Consider the following 21,439-nt stretch of genomic DNA (forward strand, 5'->3'; position numbering starts at 1 on the left):
AAGTTTAACTTCATGTAATATTTAGATTTCATTTTATTTAAGATTTATTTTAATTAATGAACACGGTTTTAGGAAACCATTAAAATTCCATTCGCAGTCTCTATGAAGAATTTTATATTATGGATTATGCACTCAATGTGTTTGAGTTAAACATCTTAAAATGACGGATAACATCTTAGTGATGGATTTGTTTCAGCTTTTGTCTTCTCCAGATGTGAACTGATGGACTGGAGTGGGTTATTGTGGATTATTGTATTGTTTTGATCAGCTGTTTGGACTCTCATTCTGACGGCACCCATTCACTCCAGAGGATCCATTGGTGAGACAGTGATGGATTGACACATTTATACAAATCTGATGAACAAACTCATCTAAATCTTGGATAATCTAAGGGTGAGTACATTTCAGTGTGCAGCGAATGGGTGCCGTCAGAATGAGAGTCCAAACAGCTGATAAAATCACATTATTGTGGATTATTGTGATGTTTTTAATCAGCTGTTTGGGCTCTCATTCTGACGGCACCCATTCACTCCAGAGGATCCATTGGTGAGAAAGTGATGGATTGACACATTTATACAAATCTGAAGAACAAACTCATCTAAATCTGGGATAATCTAAGGGTGAGTACATTTCAGTGTGCAGCGAATGGGTGCCATCAGAATGAGAGTCCAAACAGCTGATAAAATCACATTATTGTGGATTATTGTGATGTTTTTAATCAGCTGTTTGGACTCTTGTTCTGACGGCACCCATTCACTCCAGAGGATCCATTGGTGAGAAAGTGATGGATTGACACATTTATACAAATCTGAAGAACAAACTCATCTAAATCTGGGATAATCTAAGGGTGAGTACATTTCAGTGTGCAGCGAATGGGTGCCGTCAGAATGAGAGTCCAAACAGCTGATAAAATCACATTATTGTGGATTATTGTGATGTTTTTAATCAGCTGTTTGGACTCTTGTTCTGACGGCACCCATTCACTCCAGAGGATCCATTGGTGAGAAAGTGTTGGACTGACACATTTATACAAATCTGATGAACAAACTCATCTAAATCTTGGATAATCTAAGGGTGAGTACATTTCAGTGTGCAGCGAATGGGTGCCGTCAGAATGAGAGTCCAAACAGCTGATAAAATCACATTATTGTGGATTATTGTGATGTTTTTAATCAGCTGTTTGGACTCTTGTTCTGACGGCACCCATTCACTCCAGAGGATCCATTGTGAGAAAGTGTTGGACTGACACATTTATACAAATCTGATGAACAAACTCATCTAAATCTTGGATAATCTAAGGGTGAGTACATTTCAGTGTGCAGCGAATGGGTGCCGTCAGAATGAGAGTCCAAACAGCTGATAAAATCACATTATTGTGGATTATTGTGATGTTTTTAATCAGCTGTTTGGACTCTTGTTCTGACGGCACCCATTCACTCCAGAGGATCCATTGGTGAGAAAGTGATGGATTGACACATTTATACAAATCTGAAGAACAAACTCATCTAAATCTGGGATAATCTAAGGGTGAGTACATTTCAGTGTGCAGCGAATGGGTGCCGTCAGAATGAGAGTCCAAACAGCTGATAAAAATCACATTATTGTGGATTATTGTGATGTTTTTAATCAGCTGTTTGGACTCTCATTCTGACGGCACCCATTCACTCCAGAGGATCCATTGGTGAGACATTTATACAAACAAACTCATCCTAATCTTGGATGAACTAAAGGTGAGCACATTTTCATTTCTGGATGAATTACTCCAAAGATTATACTGATGCTGATAAATATTTTAGTCCTGAGTGGAGCTTGAACAATGTATACTGACTACAGAACCTTAATTTTATTCATTTGCATTACTTTTGGGAGCCAGAATCAGAAATAAACAATGCATAATGGGGAATTGACCATTTGTGGACTTTTAATCATATAAAGGCAAAGCAATTGAAAGACGAATGAAGGAAGCGAGATAGAGCTGATCATAACAACAACAACACCGCCACCTGCTGCTCATGCTGGGAAATCATGAAGAAGAATGATGTATATCAGATATCCCATAATGCTTTGGAAGAAATACAGCACTGGGCTACACATAAACAAATAGGAAAAGACAGCAGGTCTTTCACTATATGCACATTTTTATGTGCATTTCTTGACTGATTTCAGGACAAAACATCACCAGTATCTGGACTGACCTTGACTAATGGTCTTGATGATGATGAGGCTGCACAGGAAGCGCGTGTGGAGACAGGAGCTCTTGAACAGAGGAGATGCACGAGATGACCCTCGAGACACCTCCTCACCCAGCCTCCTCAGTGTAGAGGTCAGGACAGAATGCTGGAGGAGAAAGAAAGAGTCAAAACCAGTCTTAAGGAGAGACACTGCAGGCAAAAACACTTTTTCATGCTCCTGTCACGTTTGAGATTTTGGTCTTTTTGTTGTTTCATAAAGTGTTTTTTCAGACTAGTGGAACGAAAACACCCAAAATACACTGTTAAGTCTTTCTTTTATTGCACTTTATCTATTTGTGTCAGTAGATTTCAATTACAATACAGATTTTTAAAGGCCAAGAGTTTTTTCTCCTACACTGAGACATAAATCTCCACTTCAGCAGCACTTACACACACCACACTTTACATTTGTGTTCCTGTCTATATCCTGAAGATTATTACAGAGGGATTTGTTCAGATATCATTTGCTTGATTTTATACAACATTTTATTCCCCCCAAAAATGTAAAAAATATATTGTTTTCTGAATTATGGAGTGACCCAAAATTCCCTCTGTAAAAACATTTGACTCTAATATGTCAAAAAAAAAAAAATGTAAACATGAATTTTGAAACTGACTTCATCCTGTGTTTACATTTTTTGTACTAGAAATGTATGCAAATTAATGCATATTTCATTAAATAATGGCTCATTTGCATATTTAGAAAACATGTAATACAAAAATAGTTTGCAATTATTAATGTAATCAATCAACTGAGTAAGTAAGGTGATAACTATTAGTTATTTTTTTAATTGTCTCGTCTCAAGCAGCACAGGTACATTTGTAGCAATAGCCAACAAAATTATCAGCTTTTCTTTTATGGCAAAAATCATTAGGATATTAATGTTCCATGAAGATATCTTGTAAATTTCCTACCGTAAATATATCAAAACTTAATTTCTGATTAGTAATATGCATTGCTAAGAACTTCATTTGCACAACTTTAAAGGCGAATTTTCTCAATATTTAGATTTTTTTTTGCACCAGTTGTATCTCAGCCAAATATTATCCTATCCTTTATTTATTCAGCTTTCAGATGATGCATAAATGTCAATTTTAAAAAACTGACCCTTACAACTGGTTTTGTGGTCCAGGGTCACATAATAGCATATGTATTTTTACACAAGTTCACTACAAAATAATGGCATTTTTATTGTGTACTCCATTTTTTCTTTAAAATATAATGGTATTATTACACTTTATTATTTTGTTTATAAAATATAATATATAAATATATCAAATAAAACTAAATAAATAAAGTGCAATATTTTTGTGCAATAAGATTTTTTTATAGTTATATTTAATTGGTCACAACATTTGCAGTGTGAGGACCAAACCAAACTAAGAAAAAAAACTTATATGTGACCCTGGACCACTAAACCAGTCATAAGTGTAAATTTTTCATCTGAAAGCTGAGTAAATAAGCTTATTGTTTGCTCAAATAGGACAATGTTTGTCTGAGATACAACTATTTGAAAACCTGCAATCTGAGGGTGGAAATATTGAGAAAGTCGCCTTTAAAGTTGTCCAAATGAAGTTTTTAGCAATGCATATTACTAATCAAAAATTAAGTTTGGATATGTTTGTGGTAGAAAATTTACAAAATATCTTCACGGAACATGATCTTAATATCCTAATGATTTTTGGCATGAAAGAAAAATGGATAATTTTGACCCATACAATGTGTTTTTGGCTATTGCTACAGATATACCCGTGATACTTAAGACTGGTTTTGTGGTTCAGGGTCACATATTGTTATTAGAAAATGCATAATTTATTATCACAGTTATCAATCACAATAATAAAAACATACAAACATAAATATTTTACAATGGCAACAACTAAGGTTTCAGAGAACGTACATATTAGGTTATCATAAATTCTGATTAGAGTCTAAAATGATCAGTTGCTGTGTCAAATGTTGACTTTTGTACCTGTGAGCTGCGCTCCAGATGAATCAGGCAGCAGTAGATGCAGCGCAGCAGAGACAGCTTTAGCACAGACGATGATGAAGACTCCATCGCAGCAGCAGACGACGACGCTCCATGAAGCTGCTCCACCAGCATCGGCAGAACCTGACAACAACACAATCATCACAATCACAGCCGCTTCAACACACAACACCATTATCACCTCTGTTTCCAAACATAGTGAGCTGCTTCACCATCCACCATCTACTCTCCATTCAACACCTGCACAATTGTGACCCTGGACCACAAAACCAGTCATAAGGTTAAATTTTTCAAAACTGAGATGTATACATCATATGAAAGATCAATAAATAAGCTTTCTATTGATGTATAGTTTGTTAGGATAGGACAATATTTGGCTGAGATACATCTATTTGAAAATCTGGAATCTGAGGATGCAAAAAAAATCAAAATACTGAGAAAATCACCTTTAAAGTTGTCCAAATTAAGTTCTTAACAATGCATATTACTAATCAAAAATTACATTTTGATATATTTACAGTAGGAATTTTACAAAAAATCTAAATGTAACATGATCTTTACTTAATTTCCTAATGATTTTTGGCATAAAAGAAAAATCAATAATTTTGACCCATGCAATTTATTTTTGGCTATTGTTGCTACAAATATACCCCAGCGACTTAAGACTGGTTTTGTGGTCCAGGGTCACAATTATAACTCATATACCGTTATATCAGAACCAAACCAGTGCAGAAAGATTCTCAAGACAATGAATATCAATAATTATCGAGAGAAAAAAAAAAGTATTTTCGCCAAAATGAAAAAGAGGCAGCACCACTTTAGTAAAATGCCTACAACTCCTGAACGGAATGAAATGTCTTCACCAAACTCAGAACACTTATGTAATTGCACAATCTGAGGTCCCAGGACAAAAATCATGAAGCTTGGCCACTTGGTGGCGCTATAAGAGTGAAAGAGCATAAAAAGGGCTTTACCTATGCAACCATTTTTACCTATCAACATGAAAACCGCTGTGCACCGTCTTGGTCCAAAGTGCCACAAGTGTCTATAACGATGTTTGCATGTCTCAACAAAACATGGTCGCCATTGGCCGATGAAGTTTGAGCACCTATTAGACATGGTTAACGGAGGCCGATTGGAACGAAAATTGGTGGGTCTGTTTGACTCATGGCCCTAAAGGTTTGAGAGAAGTTTTAAAGAAATCAGCCACTGGAGGGGGCAATATCACATTTTTCAAGGGTGTATTGCACGGTTTTTCACGTATACATTCGATATTCGTATCATATGACAGAACTCCTCATTCCGGACAACTTTGCCTCTAGAAGCACTGCTGTCAGTCAAATTGTTTGTTAAATGATTGAGAAGATGTAAAAAACTACTTTGGTAAACTAGTCCTGGGTTTTTCACTCAATCTGGAAAAAACACCGCAGTACAATTCTCTAGACTCTCTAGGTCATTAATTATCAAAAAAATGTTTGAAATTTTCCCGTTTGGGAAGCTATAACAGGGTGGTTTAGAAAAGGGCCCTGTCTGAGTTGACCTAAAATCCTATAAAGCCTAAAGGAAAACTCAAAACTTCACAAACCTGGTGAACACATGCGACAGGTGATTCTAAACAAGCATGCAAAGTTTTAAGGAGATCAGACCACAGCTGCCGCTATAACAGTCAGAAAACGTTACAAAACATAATATTTCTATGGTAAATTACCTGGATTTGCCAAAAAAGGCTTGCTACATAATGTCTTTTTCATATGTGCTTACATGCCGTAAAGTGCTGATGGCAGTTATATTTATTTATTTCTGTCTATTGACTTTCTTTTAATGTTTGAATCAGATGAGTTAAAAACATTCATTTTGATACCATCATTATAATTACTGTAATAAGTGAAACATAATTTAAACTTTTTTAAAGAAATAAATATAAATAAAAATAATTAATAAAAAGTAAAAGTTACAAATACACCGCTGCTCAAAAAAATTGGGATCAGTAAGATTTTTAATGGGTTTTAAAGACGTTTCTTTGATCAAAAATACAGAACTGTAATATTGTGAAATGTTATTTCAGTTAAAAATAACATCTATGTGAATATAATTTTAAATATAATTGATTCCTGTGATTCAACGCTGAATTTTCAGCAGCATTACTGCAGTCTTCAGTGTCACATGATCCTTCAGAAATCATTCTAATATACTGATTTATTATCAATGTTGGAAACCATTATGCTGCGTAATATTTTGTTGGAATTTCTAATTTCTTTCCAGGATTCTTTAACAAATAAAAAGCTGGAAATAACAGCATTTATTTAAAAAAAAATTAATCTTTTGTAACAATATGAAATTCCATCTAAACGTTTGGGGCCAATAAATTTTTATTCTTTAATTTTCTGAAAGAAATTAATACTTTTATTCACCAATAATGTGTTAAATTGATCAAAAGTGATCGCAAAGACTTATACTGTTAGTCGTTGGATTTATATTTTGAATAAATGCTTGTCTTTTTATCCTTTTATTCATCAAGAATCCTGAAAACAGTATCACGGGTTCCAAAAAAAAATATTAAGCAGCACAAGTGTTTCCAACATTGATAATAAAAGTAATAAATCAGCATATTTAAATAATTTTTAAGAATATAAGAATCCTGTGACACTAAAAAGTAATGGCTGATAAAAATTCAGCTTTGCATCATAGGAATAAATTATATTTTGAAATATATTAATAAAGAACATTATTTTAAACTAATAATATTTCACAATATTAATTTTTTCTGTATTTTTGGTCAAGTAAATGGAGCCTTGATGACCATATACGATTATTCAAAAAACATTAAAAATCTTACTGATCCCAAACTTGAACACGTTTGTATATATACTTCTTTACTTTCATTAATTATTTGTATTTATTTATTTCACTTTTTTTAAATAGTGCAGCTCAAACCAAATCCAGCAGCTACAACATAGAACTGTCAAAAAAAAAATTATAATGGTTTAAAACATGCTGATGAATTCATGAACTCAGAATTAATTAATTTAAAGGGGAAAAAAAATTGTTTTCAGAATCATTCATTCAGCTCTTTGCTACGTATGTGTGGCTGGAAAAAATAACACCCAAATCCCAAAGAGTAAAATCAATCCCACCGTACGTTATATCATTCAGAAATGTGTCTGACTGCCGCCGTTAATCTAATGAATCAGCACTGACTCTCATTAGACACAACACAAAACAAAGTAAAACATCTGGACTTCTTACAGCAATCAGAATGAGGCGTTTCCACCTCACAGTCATGAGAACAGAGGAAATGTGTTTAATTAGCTTGAAAATAATGTCACCATGTCAAAGAGACTTTCATCAGAGTTTTATCATCCAAAACTGACTGAATCTGGATCAAATCTGTGATCTGGATGTGTTTTCTTTAGGGATGCACCGAAATGATTTCATGTTTTTTGTCTTTTTATGTTTTTATGTATTTTGCCTATTTTTTCCACCATAAAATTTTGCATAAATGAAAAGGCCAATATTTGCTTTTTACAGCTTTGTCTTGCTTTTCAAAGGAAAAAAAAGCAACAAAACAACTATTTACAAGTACTTACTTAACACTGAACATTTTTAACATTCTAGCCTACCAACAAAGCTAGTAAAATAATATTCTTTGGCCATTTCTAAGACCCCCTTCTTGAATCAGGCATTTATTTTTAATGTACAAATAAACGCAGCCTTGCTGAGCAAAGGACAATGTTAGAATAAATGTTTTTGTAATGATTGTTACTTTTATTTTATTTGACAGAACAACAGTAAAATGACGATACTAACATTTACGAATGCGGACTTTTATTTTGTGGTAAACCCACAAGAAGAGCTCAGTCCTACAGAATAAATACGATTGGTGTGTGTATCCCATTTGATTTGATTTTTATTTGACAACATAACGTTCTGTAGGTTATTTACTAATGGTTTAAGGTAGGGATGCACCGAATATTCAGCAACCGAAATAATACATTTCGAAAAATAAATTCGGTTGCCGAATAAGCGAAAAGGCTGAATAAATTATACTAATGAATGACGTTTCATGATCAAATAGTTCCACACTGAACACATGTTTGCTGCATATTTGATCACATCACCTCATTGTGCGCTATCATTTTTTATTAATTACTATTAATAATTTGGGTCGCTACACATTCGGTGCATCCCTAGTTTTTATGAACTTTCAACGGTCTATAAGAAATACATCTGACAAACCCTTGCACATCTCTCTTGAGATGAAGTCTGCGGGGCGCCGAGGTCGATCCCGTCTCTGACCTCCATCAGCTGACCGTCCACCAGCCAATCCAGCAGCAGAGCCAGCAGCTTCAGCGACGGCCCGTGTGAGACCTGATGACAAACACACACACAGCAGCTCTATTAGTCCCTTATTACAGTTCCCAGCATGCTTTATGATGAACAGAGCTCCTCTGATTGAACGCTCCAATCACAAGCTCCATCAACACTGAACAGACGCCGCAGCCGCTCTGAGTTTGTGCTCTTACTTTGCCTGCTGCTTGTTTTGACTGAGGTTTCTCTGGTTTGCAGGGTTTGGGTTCGGACGCTTTAGGAACAGACGTTTCGCGGCTCCTGTGTGTCGAGAAGGATTCGTACTTTCTCTGTGCAAAAACAAACACGCGTCAGATTTATTTAAGACTGTGTGCTTCAGTGATACAAGAGCTAAAAGATTCAACAAACAAAAACAAAAGAGAGAGTTATATATACGAGTCAAAGACAACAAAAAGTTTAAGCATAAAAGCAATGAGTGTAATACTGATTACTGACCCTATAGGAATTGCTCCATTTATTATTCTTCAAAATGAATTGCATTTTTGAGGGCCTAAATATGCTTGAAAAATCATGAAACTGTGCACACACATCAGAACTAGCAAAAATGCACTTCTCCTATGGGTTTCAGAAGTGGGTGTGGCAAAATGGCTCGATAGCGCCACCGTTACACGTTCAGCGGTGTGCGCTTTGAGCTACGCTTCACATACATGCACGAAAATCGATACACAGATGTAACACGCCAATACCTACAAAAAAGTCTCTTGGAGCCAAATCCGAAACCCAACAGGAAGTCGGTTATTAATAATTTTCTCAGCAAATTGTGCAATTTTTGCCATTTTCAGGTGTCGTACTTGAACGAACTCCTAGAGATTTATTCTGATCAACGCCAAATTTGGTGAGTCTAATCTAAAGCCCTTTGTGACGTTAAATTGCGAAGATCTAGAGTTTTCGTCGGAGGGCGTGTCCGTGGCGGCCTGGCAGATTTCGATGCTTCGCCATGAAACAGGAAGTTGCTATAACTCAGGCATACAATGTCCGATCTGCCCCTAACTTCACATGTGTGATAACACTCCTGACCTGAAGACATCTATATGTCCATATTCAGTTATAGTCATAGCGCCACCTGCTGGCAACAGGAAGTGACATGCTTTACACTGTAACAAACTCCTCCTAGAGATTTAATGATATCAACATTATATTTGGTCAGTCTAATCTAAAGGTCTTAGAGATGTTAAATTGCGAAGATCTTGAGTTTTCGGTAAAGGGCGTGTCCGTGGCGGCCTGACAAAATTTGATGTTTCGCCATGGACATAGAAGTTGTTCTAACTCAGCCATAAAATGTCCGATCTGCCTCAAACTTCAAATGTTCAATAAGAGTCCTGGCCTGAACACATCTGAATGCCAATATTCTCTCATAATCATAGCGCCACCTGTTGGCAACAGGAAATGACTTGTTTGACACTAACTTAAACATGCAATGTCCGGTCTGCAACAAACTTCACAGGTTTGGTAAGAGTTCTGGCCTGAAGACACCTAAAGGCCAACATTCAGATATTATCATAGCGCCACCTGTTGGCAATGGGATACATCTTTGCACTAACTTAAATATACGATCTTCAATCTGCACCAAACCTCATGTTTGATAAAAGTGCTGGCCTGAACACATCTACATGCCAGTAATCAGTTATAGGCATAGCGCCACCAGCTGGCAGCAGGGAGTTTGGCACATATAAATGACTTTGACATATTTCTCCTATATTTACTGTATTAAAAGCACACTGCCCACCGTTAACTGTTTAGCTAAAGCCACCAGTTGGCGGTGAGCCCGAGTGCGAGGGCCCTTTCATCGCTGCTTGCGGCTTTAATTTAAATTGTTTTTTCCAAAAAAAGTAAAAAGTTTTCAGTTTAATTGCATTTTTTTTTTTTTTTGAGCAAGAAATAAATATCATAAATGTTTCCCTAATTCACAGAAAAACACCCACTAAAATCATTCAGTGTAACAATCTTGTCAGGCATATTTACAACAAAAATCAACTTATGACATATCAAAAGACAACCTAGATAACAAAAGTTCATTAAGACTAACTTTAGGTTGGCTTGAGAAAGCCTAGCTTGAAAGTTTAAAGCAGCTGTAAAAGTTTAATGTTTTTATCTTTATATAGATAGATTAGATGATTAGCATGTTGCTAGCATGATTAGAATGTAGTAAGCATGATTATAGCATTTTTCTAGCATGTTTAGTATGTTTCTAGCATGATTAGCAAGTTGCTAGCATGTTTCTAGCATGATTAGCAAGCTACTAGCATGATTGTAGTTGCTAGGCTTGGCTAGATTGTCAAATAGATTAGAAATATTGAATGGTAGATGAATAGAAAGTTAAAATGAACATCATTTATTTGAAATAGGCATATTTCGGAACATCATTTCTGATTATTATTAAGGCTGAAAACAGTTGTGCTGCACAATATTTTTGTGTAAACTCTGATACATTACCATTCAGAAATGTGGGGTAATATTAAAATAATAATAATAATAATAATAATTATTATTATTATTATTTTATTCATCAAGGATGCATTAAATTGATCAAAAGTGTCAGTAAAGACATTTATAATTTTTATTGAGCATCAAATCAGTATATTAGAATGATTTCTGAAGGATCATGTGACACTGAAGACTGGAGTAATGATGCTAAAAATTCAGCTGCGCATCACAGGAATAAATTACATTTTAACAGATATTAACATAGAAAGAACTTATTTTAAACTGTAATATTATTTCACAATTTTTACTGTATTATTGATCAAATAAATACAGACCTGGTGAGCAGAAGAGCCTTCTAAATCTAAATCATTAAAATGAAAAACATAAAAAAAAATAAAAAATAAAATTCATGACTCCAGTGGTTTTTACCTGAAGGTTCTCCAGTCGAGCTTGAACTTTCCGTGACTGACATTCCAACTTCCTGTTCTGCTCGCTGACCTCATTAAGCTGCATCATCACAGACAGAATCAAACACATGTGAAGCTCACTGTAACATCAACACCTCTGACAGATATATACAGTATGTACAGTGACGACAGACACGAGACTAGATTTACTCCACAGGACCTGAAAGAAAACACTACCAAATGAGAAACAGCTCCTTATTAAGGGATGTTTGTCAAACAGTTTAAGTGTTTATGGCTCAGCAAAATCTAAATGAACAGAAATAATCAAACGACATGAAACACCTTTCATATACACAGATGTGACCACAGGATTATTTCATACAGAATATATTATCTCATGGAATTTCTGGAGTAAAAATAATTATACATAGTTTAAGCTTTAGTAAGATATTTAAGGTTTTTTTTGTGAAGAAGTCTTCCCAGCCTGCATTTCTCTGTACAAAGTACAGCAAAAACAGCACAATTTTGAAACATTTCTACTATTTAAAACAACTGTTTTCTATTTGAATATATTTTAAAATGTAATTTATTTTGTGATTTCAAAGCTGAATTTTCAGCATCTAATATGCTGATTTGCTGCTCAAATAAATAATATTATTTTGATATTTTACATTAACATAACTGTCTTTATCATCACCTTTGATTAATTTAAAGCATCCTTGTTAAATAAAAGATAAAACATAATTAAATACCAAGCTTTTGAATGATACACACGTGTGTATATATTACAAAAGCTTTTTATTGCAGATAAACGCTGATCTTTGGATCCTTCTATTCATCAAAGAATCCTGAAAAAAATGACTCAACTGTTTTATATATTGATAACAATAATAATAATAATAAATGTTTCCTGAGCATCAAATCAGTATATTAGAATGATTTCTGAAGGATCATGTGACACTGAAGACTGGAGTAATGAGAAGAGAGAGAGTTCTTTAAACAACATTAAAAATCTTAAAATCTGACTGGTAGTATTTTTTTGAACACATGAGATGATGACATGCTGTATCTCACCTGTTTCTTCATAGAATCATTTAATTCCTTCATGGAGTCAAAACTGGACCTCATTCTCTTATTCTCTTTGGTTTTCTGCTTTAGAGCTGCTTCCAGCTCGCTTTTCTCTTGCTGATATTGCTGCAGGAAAAACATATTTGATTCATTCCATTTATTTGTTCTATAATATAATGTAGTTGTCATTAAACCATTAAACCATCACCATATGTGACCCTAGAGCACAAAACCACGGGTATATTTGTAGCAATAGCCAAAAATACATTATATGGATCAAAAATATAAATTTTTCTTTTATGCCAAAAATCATTAGGATATTAAGTAAAGATCATGTTCCATGAAGATATTTTGTAAATTTCCTACCGTAAACATATCAAAACTTTTTGATTAGTAATATGCATTGCTAAGAACTTCATTTGGACAACTTTAAAGGCGATTTTCTCAATATATAGATTTTTTTGCACCCTCAGATTGCAGATTTTCCAATAGTTGTATCTCAGTCAAATATTGTCCGATCCTAACAAACCATACGTCAATGGAATGCATATTTATCCAGCTTTCATATAAATCTCAATTTCAAAATGTTTACTCTTATGACTGGTTTTGTGGTCCAGGGTCACATATTTTAGTTACTAAAATTTTAAATAGATCATTGAGACTCATTTTTCAATAAAACTCTAAAATTATAATTTATATGAAGGCGAGACACTGCAGGTGAATAGGGTAAAAAAAAATTAACTAATGGTTATCACCTTACTTATCCAGTTGATTGATTACATTGATAATTGCAAACATCTTTTGTATTACAAGTTTTCTCAAATGTTAGGTTTAAATATGCAAATGAGCCATTATTTATTGAAATATGCGCTAATTTGCATACATTTCTAGTACAAAAATCTAAACCGTTTCAAAAGACTAATTTAATTTTTTTGACATATTAGAGTCAAATTTATTTAGAGTAGGAATTTTCACTCCATAATTCAGAAAATACTTAAAACAGACAGAATTTTTATTTTATTTTTTTAGTTTTTGTTATAGTTTTAGTATAGTTTTAGTTTTTAGTTGGAAATAAAATGTTGTATAAAATCATGCAACGTGTATATATAAACAAATCCCTCTGTAATAATCTTCAGGATAAGGACAGGAACACAAATGTAAAGTGTGGTGTGTGTAAGTGCTGCTGAAGTGGAGATTTATGGCTCAGTGTAGCAGAAAAAACTCTTGGTTTTTAAAAATCTGCATTGTAATTGAAATCTATTGACACAAATAGATAAAGTGCTGTAAAAGAAAGACTTAACAGTGTCTTGTGGGTGTTTTCTTTCCACTAGTCTGAAAAAACACCAAAAAGCTCAAACTTGACAGGTGCATGAACAAACATGCACCTGCAGTGTCTCCTTATGCAACCTTATGGACATTTTTGTCCGTGTTATTGCCAACTGCATAAAGTTTGGCTCAGGTGTTTATTTTTATTGAGATTTTAATATTCCACCCTCATTTACTTCCAAAAAATCAATTTTACCCTCCGTACAAAAAAATACTCACACTCAGGACCTTAAGGACAAAAAAGTCCACATTGAAACCCATTAAAACTGCAATTTTTTTAACCCAGGGCCACTTGACTATGAAACGATGCAATGTTTGCTAACAGGCATTCTTCTATCGGCAAGGCTTTACATTTTACATTTTTGCCATTTTTTCACATTTTTTAAAAAATATAACACTACATAAAAATATAAATGCCTCAAAAATAATGTTGTTGTTCTTTACTGACACACCCAAGAATCTAATAGGCTAAGAAAAAAAATTCTGCTCAGCATTAAGTATATAGAAATTACTATACATATAACTATTTTAATATTTTTCATTAAAAAACACCTGTGGCATTATGCAAGCAAACCAGCATTTAAAGGGTTACAATTCTGAATATTAATGAATGTTTGGGATCTATGGATAGAACAGATGCTGGTTAAAAAAAAAATCGACATCAGTGAAAGCGGAAAAAAAATATTAATAAATCATATTTTATGACAGTTTTTGTCTATTCTACACCTATGTGTAACTTTCTTTTTTTTTTTTTTTGACACACAAGGGTTAACATTATTCAAAACCTTTTTAAGGTTATCCCCAGAGTAGAAGCAGTTTATGTACAGCACACCATAGAGCTTGTGTCAGATGAATGAGGGTGGTCTGAGAGGGGATGCAGACCTGCTGTAGGCTCTGGACGTGTGTCATCACTTCCTGCTGAGCTCCTCTGAGTCTGTGAACGCTGCGCTGCTGCTGCAGGACGGCATTCTCTCTGTGCTGCAGATCACGCTCTCGCTCACACAGCTCCGCTGCCCACGCCTGCTGACTGAGACGCTCCGCCTGACACACACATCACATGAACATGCACACAATGACAAGTACATATCCAAATAACACTGATCTGAGAACTTCAATAATATTTGTGACCCTGGACCACAAAACCAGTCATAAGGTTAAATTTTTCAAAACTGAGATGTATACATCATATGAAAGCTCAATAAATAAGCTTTTTATTGATGTATGGTTTGTTAGGATAGGACAATATTTGGCCGAGATACATCTATTTGAAAATCAGGAATCTGAGGATGCGAAAAAATCAAAAGACTGAGAAAATCACCTTTAAAGTTGTCCAAATTAAGTTCTTAACAATGCATATTACTAATCAAAAATTACATTTTGATATATTTACAGTAGGAATTTTACAAAAAAATCTTCATGGAACATGATCTTTACTTAATTTCCTAATGATTTTTGGCATAAAAGAAAAATCAATAATTTTGACCCATGCAATGTATTTTTGGCTATTGCTGCAAATATACCCCAGCGACTTAAGACTGGTTTTGTGCTCCAGGGTCACATTTTTAACCATTTTCAGCATGACACTGAGACAAATCACAAAACAAAGAAGAAAACTGATTTTATAGGTTTTCTGATTACAAAGCAACTTTGCATAAAATGAATTCCATAAATAATACTAGCTATTATTATATTTTTTTTTAATACTCTAATTTAAAGTCTTTATGGTTTCGCTGTTTCAGTGAATCGGTTACTGGACACTGGAAACAAATACATAATAAAAACCCTCTTGCAGATAAAATCTTTTAACTGACTGTCAGTAGTTTAATGTCAGTGTTATTTTAGGATCACTGTAATACACTTTTCATTTTTATTTATCTTTTGAATTAGTATATGTATATATATATATATATATATATATATATATATATATATTTTTTTTTTTTTTTTTATGTAAATGTAATAAAAATCCATTGCTTTTTCATGCACTGATCAATTTTAAGATTTTGGGCTGGTTTTTTTTTTTTTTCCTGTGCACACTGCCTTTCAAAAGTTTCTCTTTGTGTTTTGTTGTTTTATTACCATTAAAAGAATACTTTACCCAAAAATTATATACCTGTTTCAACTTCTTCAAATTCTTCCCAAACTACGTTTTCACAGTTAATTTTTTGCTAACATTTTTAAATTTTCAACAAATAAAAAGCAGTGTAAATTTATTTATCACACATGCAATGTCAATTTCTACTGTTGTAAACTATTGTAAATTGACGTTTTCTAACAAAATCTTCCCAAACTATATTTTTTTGCTAATTATTTTTACATTTTCAACAAATAAAAATCAGTGTAAAGTTATTTATCACACATGCAATGTCAATTTCTACTGTTGTAAACTATTGTACATTTCATGTTTTTTAACAAATTGTTCCCAAACTATTTTTTTTTGCTAACATTTTTACATTTTAAACGAATAAAAATAATTGAAAAAACATTTATCACACATGCAATGTCAATTTACACTGTTGTAAACTACTGTATATGTATGTTTTCTATCAAATTTCTCCAAAATCTAAATTTTTTGCTAACATTTTTACATTTTCAGTGAATAAAAATAAGTGTAAAGTCATTTATCACACATGCAATGTCCATTTCTACTGTTGTAAATTATTGTAAATTGACGTTTTCTAAAAAATTCCTCCAGAACTAAATTTTTTGCTAACATTTTTACATTTTCAGTGAATAAAAATAAGTGTTAAGTCATTTATCGCACATGCAAAGTCAGTTTATACTGCTGTAATCTATTGTTAATTGATGTTTTCTAACAAATTCTTCCCAAACTATATTTTTTTGCTAATTATTTTTACATTTTCAACAAATAAAAATCAATGTAAAGTTATTTATCACACATGCAATGTCAATTTACACTGTTGTAAACTACTGTAAATGTATGTTTTTTAACAAATTCCTCCAAAACTAAATTTTTTGCTAACCTTTTTTACATTTTAAACAAAAATAATTGTAAAGTTATTTATCACACATGCAATGTCAATTTCTACTGTTGTAAACTACTGTAAATGTATGTTTTTTTTAACAAATTCCTCCAAAACTAAATTTTTTGCTAACACTTTTACATTTTCAGTGAATAAAATCAGTGTAAAGTTATTTATCACATATGCAATGTCAATTTTTACTGTTGTAAACTATTGTACATTTGATGTTTTTTAACAAATTGTTCCCAAACTATTTTTTTTTGCTAACATTTTTACATTTTAAACGAATAAAAATAATTGAAAAAACATTTATCACACATGCAATGTCAATTTACACTGTTGTAAACTACTGTATATGTATGTTTTCTATCAAATTTCTCCAAAATCTAAATTTTTTGCTAACATTTTTACATTTTCAGTGAATAAAAATAAGTGTAAAGTCATTTATCGCACATGCAATGTCCATTTCTACTGTTGTAAATTATTGTAAATTGACGTTTTCTAAAAAATTCCTCCAGAACTAAATTTTTTGCTAACATTTTTACATTTTCAATAGATAAAAATCAATGCAAAGTTATTTATCACACATGCAAGGTCAGTTTATACTGCTGTAATCTATTGTTAATTGATGTTTTCTAACAAATTGTGCAGAGCTGAACGTCTCACCTGCAGTTTCTCATAAATGTGCAGCATCTCCTGATAAACATGCACTGCTGCGCCGCTGCCGCTCACACTCCGGCTTTCATCCGCACAGTCCTTCCCTCCGTCGTTCAACACAGAGGAACCGGGCGATCGGGTCAGATTGGATGGTAAAGTCACATCTGAAGAGGCATAAACAAACATGAATCAGTGTGAGACCACTCTCTGAGCTCCATCTGATCTGAGTCTGATTCGTTGTGTGACCTGTCTCTGTGCAAAACACGTTTGTTTCTTCAGGATCATCTTCATCACTCGGATCATCTTCAGCGCTGTCAGGTCTACTGGAACAAAAGACCGCTGTGAACTCACTGCAATAATAACACTGTAATATTAACTAGAGCAGAAACGTTTGTTAAGACAGAGAGAGTTTGAGAAAGCCTAGCTTGAAACTTTAAAGCAGCTGTAAAAGCTTAACGTTTTGAACTTTATATAGACAGATTAGATGATTAGCATGTTGCTAGCATGATTAGAATGTGGTTAGCATGATTCTAACATTTTTATAGCATGTTTAATATGTTTCTAGCATGATTAGCAAGCTATTAGCATGTTGCTAGCATGATTAACATTTTACTAACATGACATTTGTCTTTAGCATGACTGACAAGTTACTAGCATGATTAGCAAGTTGCTAGCATGTTTCTAACATGATTAACAAGTTATTAGCATCCTTCTAGCATGTTTCTAGCATAATTGCCATGTTACTTGCATTATTAGCATGCAAGTTAAAGCATGTTTAACAAGTTCCTAGCATCTCATTAGCATGTTGCTAGCACGTTTCTAACATGTTTCTTTTATGATTAACATGTTACTAGCATGATTAGCATGTTATTTATGTCATTAGCATGGCTGACAAGTCACTAGCATGTTTCTAACATGATTAACAAGTCACTAGCATGTTTCTAGCATGATTAACAAGTTACTAGCATGTTTCTAGCATGATTAACAAGTCACTAGCATGTTTCTAGCATGATTAACAAGTTACTAGCATGTTTCTAGCATGATTAGCAAGCTATTAGCATGTTGGTAGCATGATTAACATTTTACTAACATGACATTTGTCTTTAGCATGACTGACACGTTACTAGCATGTTTCTAACATGATTAGCAAGTTACTAGAATGACATTAGCATGACTGACAAGTCACTAGCATGTTTGTAGCATGATTAACAAGTTACTAGCATGTTTCTAGCATGATTAACAAGTTACTAGCATGATTAACAAGTTACTAGCATGTTTCTAGCATGATTAGCAAGCTATTAGCATGTTGCTAGCATGATTAACATTTTACTAACATGACATTTGTCTTTAGCATGACTGACACGTTACTAGCATATTTTAGCATGATTAGCAAGTTATTAACATGACATTAAAATGACTGACAGGTTACTAACATGTTTCTAACATGATTAGCAAGTTGCTAGCATGTTTCTAATATGTTTCTTACCTGACTAGCAAGTCGCTCGCACTTTTCTAGCATGATTAGCACATTTCTAGTATGTTTCTAACATGATTAGCAAGTTACTAGAATATTTCTAGCATGATTAGCAAGTTATTAGCATGACTGACAAGTTACTAGCATGATTAGCAAGCTACTAGCATGATTAAAATGTTGCTAGCATGATTAGCAAGTTACTAGCATGATTATGAAGTTACTAGCATGATTGTAGTTGCTAGGCTAGGCTAGATAGTTCAATAGATTAGAAATATTAGATAGAATGGAAGTTTGATTGAGTCTCAAGGGATTGTGGCAGTTTACATTTGAATTTTGTCAGTGTGAGTGTGAATAGTGTTGATCAGTTGAACATTCCATCAATGTAAGTCAATGGGATTTATCCCAGTTTTAATCTTCAATTTAATGAAAACTAATAGTGCGATCAGTCTGAAGAGCTGGCCTGAGTTTGGTGAAAACTCTAGGAGGAGTAGTGTTCAGTAAATTAGTCTAAGAAGAAGAAGAGCAAACAGCTATAGTAGTAGATCAGCAGTAGTTTCTGAAGTCAAACTAAATCTATCAGACGATATCTCCTGACCTTCGTGGCCGGTCTGAAAGTGTCCTATAGATGTCTCTGAGGGCCGCATGAGAGTCTCTGGTGTGTCCTGCAGCGTCACACATCAAACACGTCACTGATGAGGGATTCTTCAGCTCAGATCTGTGTGAACGTCTGTTATTATACTCACCTGCTCCTCCACCATCATCAGGAACCTGCTGAAATATGACAGTTATGATACTTTACAGACAAAGCCATTGTTTTTGAATCCACTGGTTAATTTTAAGGTCTATTTTGCTTCCATAACTTGTCATTTATGCGTTTATCTTATTACACTTTCTTCTGGTTTCACAGATTAAAATGTAAGTCTGAGCTACCAGTCAAATTTTGGAACAGTATGATTTTAATGTTTCTTAAATAAGTTTCTTCTGCTCATTTATTTGATCCACAGCACAACAAAAACAGTAAAATTTTGAAATATTTTTACCGTTTAAAATAACTGCTTTCTATTTGAATTTATTTTAAAATGTAATTTATTTCTGAGATCAAAGCTGAATTTTTAGCACCATTAATATATTCAGATTTGCTGCTCAAAAAAAACATTTCAGGTTTTTTTTGATGAACAGAAAGTTTAGAGGAACAGCATTTATCTGAAAAAGAATCTTTTTTCGACGTTATAAATGTCTTTATCAACAATTTAAAGCACCCTTGTGAAATAAAAGTATTCATTTCTATCATTATTATCATTAATTTTATTTCTCCAAATCTCTTATTTCTCTAAATCTATGATTATTTTAAAAACTTTTTTGTTTTATAAAGGACGTTGAATTACCATTGTGCATGAAATGTGCTTCATTGCCCCAGCTAACAGTGAACGTTCTCACAACGTTTTTTATAAGTTACAGACCTGTATATATAGTTTTATATAAATATGAGGACTAAATATTCTTAAGGTAATGTTTATAGAAAGGTCTTATAACTGATACAACATTCTTAGAATGTCCTTGTGATGTTATTTGCGCTTGATGAACTTTCTAAGAAACGTTTTTGTAACCTTTAAATAACGTTCTAATCAACTGGACATTTGAACGTGATTAGAATATTAAAAATAAAAGTTCAAATAACATATTTAGGCTGAAAATAAAGACAGAAACAACTGTAATGTGATGATTTTTTAAAAAGTTTCAACTAGACACATTTTTAAGTGACCCTGGACCCAAAAAACAGCCATAAGGGTATTTTTTTTAATTTACATCATCAGAATAAATACGCTTTTTCCATTAATGTATGGCTTGTTCGGAAATCTGCAATCTGAGGGTGCAAAAAAAATCTAAACATCAAAATGTTTTAAATAGTAAAAATATTTCACAATATTAATGTTTTGCTGTATTTTGGATCAAATAAATACAGGCTTAGTGAACAAAAAACCCATTAAAATCGTACTGTTCAAAAACTTTTGACTAGTAGTGTACAAACACCAAGCTTTACAGTTTTATTCCTTTTTATACTCTGAAGGTTTGTTCATATTTCATTCAATCTGATTTATACAACTTTGACACTAAAAACTGTGAAAATGTGTGTTTTTTTCTGTTTTGACAGTATTTTCTGATTTACAGAGTGATCTGGAGAAGCCTTTAACTCTAACATGACAACAAAATCAGACAAAAATTATATATATTCCTCCATAACACACAATCAAAACTAGATCTATAAGAACACAATTATAATTCCCTTCATCAGAATGAAACGCTAATTTAGTTTATTGACTGTCAGTCAGTCAGTTCTGATAAATAAACAACAATTAAACAACGCGAACAAACACTGAACGAATAAACTCACCTGGTTCCTCTTCTGTAAGTATTTCTGCTTCAATATTTCGATTCTTTCGTCGAGATCAGAGTCAGATTCGTTATTCATGTTCTTTCAAAACAGCCGCCGCTCGTCTCTAGTAAACAC

General features: G+C 33.2%; 1 protein-coding gene across 1 annotated transcript in view; it reads right to left on the minus strand.

Moving 5' to 3' along the window:
• LOC141340255 (coiled-coil domain-containing protein 138-like) overlaps positions 1–21,439 on the minus strand; it is a 25,653-nt gene extending 4,214 nt beyond the window's left edge. The window contains exons 1-11 of the mRNA XM_073845177.1: positions 21,323–21,439; positions 19,526–19,701; positions 17,703–17,776; positions 17,466–17,620; positions 14,698–14,856; positions 12,496–12,615; positions 11,444–11,521; positions 8,746–8,859; positions 8,459–8,590; positions 4,205–4,345; positions 2,196–2,337 (exon numbers count right to left, since the gene is read on the minus strand). Of these exons, the coding sequence (XP_073701278.1) occupies positions 2,196–2,337; positions 4,205–4,345; positions 8,459–8,590; positions 8,746–8,859; positions 11,444–11,521; positions 12,496–12,615; positions 14,698–14,856; positions 17,466–17,620; positions 17,703–17,776; positions 19,526–19,701; positions 21,323–21,400 (1,369 nt within the window). The 5' untranslated portion in view covers positions 21,401–21,439. The remainder of the gene's footprint in view (positions 1–2,195; positions 2,338–4,204; positions 4,346–8,458; positions 8,591–8,745; positions 8,860–11,443; positions 11,522–12,495; positions 12,616–14,697; positions 14,857–17,465; positions 17,621–17,702; positions 17,777–19,525; positions 19,702–21,322) is intronic.

The sequence above is a fragment of the Garra rufa genome, chromosome 8, assembly GCF_049309525.1.
Source record: "Garra rufa chromosome 8, GarRuf1.0, whole genome shotgun sequence".
In the NCBI taxonomy this organism is placed as follows: Eukaryota; Metazoa; Chordata; class Actinopteri; order Cypriniformes; family Cyprinidae; genus Garra; species Garra rufa.